Source organism: Aspergillus ibericus, assembly GCF_003184845.1.
Source record: "Aspergillus ibericus CBS 121593 unplaced genomic scaffold BO80scaffold_46, whole genome shotgun sequence".
NCBI lineage: Eukaryota > Fungi > Ascomycota > Eurotiomycetes > Eurotiales > Aspergillaceae > Aspergillus > Aspergillus ibericus.
The window spans coordinates 127456-130963 of record NW_020292144.1 but is presented as its reverse complement, the minus strand read 5'-3'; the positions used below and the strand labels follow the sequence as shown (position 1 = coordinate 130963).

Sequence of the window (3508 nt, the reverse complement as noted above, 5' to 3'; positions counted from 1 at the left end):
TTTAGCTCGATCTAGGTGAGACTCAGTCATAGGCTACGGTTCTTCCTTACAACTGCAGGTGTCTATGTTACTTTTCTAGTTCAATAACATGTCACCAGTGGGCAAGTCTAATTATGTATTAATAATCATAAGTAAACCATTTCGTAAAAGACGCACTTAATTGAAAACAGGCTTGTGCTCCGCTCGTCCATGTTGTTGATTATGCACATGCCCTGGTAATAGAAAAGGCAAATTATCATCTGACAGTGGTGTAGGATTCTTCGCCACGACCATTATCCTTCAATTGCCCGTTATTGTCGCTAGCTGGTAGAGATCTGGATTCCATGAAATTTACAAAAATATTAGAAGCTGCTATTATCCACCCAATTTCTTTCTCAATTAAGGTGTCTTTTTTCTTTACATTCGCCATTACAGGTATCAATCATTCCATGAATCAGAATAGGCAGAGTTTGACATATAGCTAAAGGATGCAAGATCGCCTTCGCTCAAGCCGTCCTATTGAATACGAGGAATCGCTAATTGCAGTAGGGCAAGGATTGCCACGATGGAGAAAAAGAAAAGTAGTTATTGCCAAATGGTCGACCTTGATTGTTTTATCGTACAGGAAGTATTGAGGCTTTTTTGACAGCCTGACGATGGAGGCGAGGCGAGCCAGCGGGCTAGTGGCGAGTGATAGCTTTGGCTGCTGAGCAACCACCCCAATGCTTGAGTGCGACATGCTAGGTCATACTCGTATCCGAGCTTCACCTATCGAACTAGGACCATAGATTTGCGTAGAATCCTATCATCTACAAGCTTTGATTCCTCGTATTCATCCACCCAAGACGTCAGAGAACCCTTCTTAAACCGTCACTCTTTCCTGATCACGAACCAGCTTTTTCCTCCACATTTGCCTCTACCCATCCTCTTCTAGTACACCCTGTCCATCTACAAAATGAATTATGATTGTTTCTGTGCCGTTTGCGGTATTGGATTTTGCGGAATACATTTTGGACACCCTGTGGGTGGTGCATCAGCATATCGTTACCGATCAGAAGAGAATTCGTGTCGGATATTGTACGCCAATAAGAAACTCTCTCGGCTTCTCCGTGATAGAAACATATGTGAAGGTCATGGCAACAACTACAATCCCCGGATTGTGTGCCGGGAAAACATTTCCTGGAGCCACAATGTACATTGTCTTGGTTTAAAGAATCAAGATACTTCAAGCTCGGGAGAGGCTTTTCTCTCCGAACAAGGATACCACGCAGATTCAGGAGAGATAGTTGTTCGGGCTGCATCTAACTCAATCGAACCTTCGAAACAGATATATTCATGCTACCGCCATGCCTCGCAGGAAGCTCCAGGCCCTGCTTTTCCTGTACACAAGTGTTGTTTCGAAATCCTTACTCGAACACTGACAAGATCTACGAACATGAAGGGTGTAAGGCTGGATATACTCTACAGAGTACGGAGCAGTCAGTGCAATGCTGAAAGCTCAGCTTTGCGTTTGAAGTATGGCGAAGATGTCCTACACGCACAAGAACGCTATTGGCAATGTATTCCAGGAGCAGAGGTAGGTGACTATTTTCAAGAACTACTTACGCTCGTTATATTTAATCAACTGCCACAGTACTGTATAATTCGCCCGACCAACACCATCAAGTTGAATGATCTTGCTGAAATCCAAGCGGGAAGAAATAGAAAGTATCCGCCTATCCCTACGGAAGTTTGGCTTCCTGAAAACCCATTCAGCAAGCTCCCACTTGAGATTATATACATGATCTGTGCGTTGATCCCGTTTGATAGCCTTCAATGCCTAATGTGAGTTTCAAAAAAAGTCTACCTCGCCACGCAAGATAATTATTGCTGGAAGAAGTTCATGGATTGTACCATGCCCTGGTTTTGGAAATTGAAGGAAGAAAGAAGAGATGCTCTGTTTATGAATATTTTGATTACAAGGAGTTATACCTTTGGCTTGATAAGGTAACTCACCAGATACTCCCACGCAGACCCAGTAGTCGGCATCCAGGCTGCTACAGGTTGTACCGACGGCCGGGTTCCAAGCGTAGAAATCGCTCAGGCTGATGTCGTGGTTGGTAGCAATGGCGGAACAGGTGTCGCCGTATTGTACGTAGTAGTATTCATCACCTGGATGGCATTAGCTTGGGTTACTGTGCAGACATGCAGGGCATACAGTTGGATGCAATTCCAGTCTGCTGGGGCAAGTAAGATCCGGTCGGGGTGGTGGATGAGGTAGTAGTAGCAGGAAGCGTTGTCGATGAGGCGGCCGTGGACCCAGCGACACCGATGCAAACATAATAGTCTGGCTGCAGTCTGGAGCAGTCAGTCTTGACGGCCCTGCAGGTCTGGTCAGCTGCTTCCAATCATTCATCTGCGAGTGCGAGTGTTTACGGGTTCCAGGAGTAGAACTGGTCGAGTGTAAAGTTGCCATACGAGTTGGCAATCGCCCAGCAAGAATCCCCGGGCTGCACGTAATAAAAGGCATCACAGGTCGAGATTAAGCCGGTTTGGGTTGGCGAAGGGTCACTTGCCGTATTTGTGACCGAAGTCGTTGTTGTCGGAAGGGAGGAAGACGAGGAAGACAAGGTAGACACAGCGCTCGTGGCTGCGATGGTGGTTGCCGCTGTGGGCGCTGCGACGCAGTAACTCCATCCCTCCGTGAGGGTGCAGTCAGTGGTTGATAGAGAGGGATTCTGGACCATTAGCCCAACCCTGTCTGCGTCATAAGAGGAATCATCTTACCCAGGAAGCCAACTGTGCGACTGTAATCCCATAGTAACTCTCAAGGCCCGCACAGGTATCCGTTGACTCGATAGAGTTGGCCCAGTAGGTACATGCACTGGTCACATTGGGGTCGGTCTCGCCAGTGGGAAAGTCGCCATTATCGAACCGTCTTTGGAGGGCGAGTCCATTGACTAACCCGAGGATAGCCAGGGCCAGGAAAGAGGTGAGAATCATGGTGTTCCAACCTAAGATGTGGAGGTAGTGGTTTGTCTTCGTATGACGGTGGACGGATATATAACTAAATCTACTAGTAGGTATAGTGGTATATATAAGAAACAGTCATGAATAGAAACAAATACAGAAAAAAAACATACAACAGAAGGGATTCGCTGGTGGTCACCCACCCAACTACTAACCTCCCGGCGTGTGGCTTAAGTACGGCTGAGCGGACGGGAAGCCCTGTTTTCCACACCCTGTGGTCGTATGTACTTATTCCCCCTTGGATACAGCTTAAGTAGAGTGCTATTAGTGGTTTGCTTCTAGCTGTAAGAATAAGCGCCCGTGCCATCCCGAAGGATTTGCAGCGGGTGATTAGCTTGGGGTCCGCTGCTGCAGGGAAGCGGAGTACTAAGATTGAAGAATAACATGACAGGCCCACTGACCCTAACGGGAGACCCGGAAGCTTATCTTTGTTTCGGATCTACATGCAAGGTACTGTATTTTTCGTACTTTTGTTGTTGATCCGTTGGTTTGGAAAATGGCTGCTTAATAAGTATTCTCC

The 3508-nt window shown here is 46.8% G+C and overlaps 1 protein-coding gene across 1 annotated transcript; it reads right to left on the bottom strand.

Moving 5' to 3' along the window:
- Window positions 1–1859: 1859 nt before the first annotated feature.
- BO80DRAFT_482371 (uncharacterized protein) lies at window positions 1860–3106 on the bottom strand (the record flags this gene model as incomplete). Its single annotated transcript, XM_025723402.1, has 5 exons — window positions 2746–3106; window positions 2395–2696; window positions 2177–2340; window positions 1975–2130; window positions 1860–1915 (listed from the first exon to the last, which is right to left on the bottom strand). The coding sequence occupies exons 1-5, from the start codon at window positions 2959–2961 to the stop codon at window positions 1860–1862; spliced, it is 894 nt and encodes a 297-aa protein (XP_025571649.1). The 5' UTR covers window positions 2962–3106.
- Window positions 3107–3508: the final 402 nt, after the last annotated feature.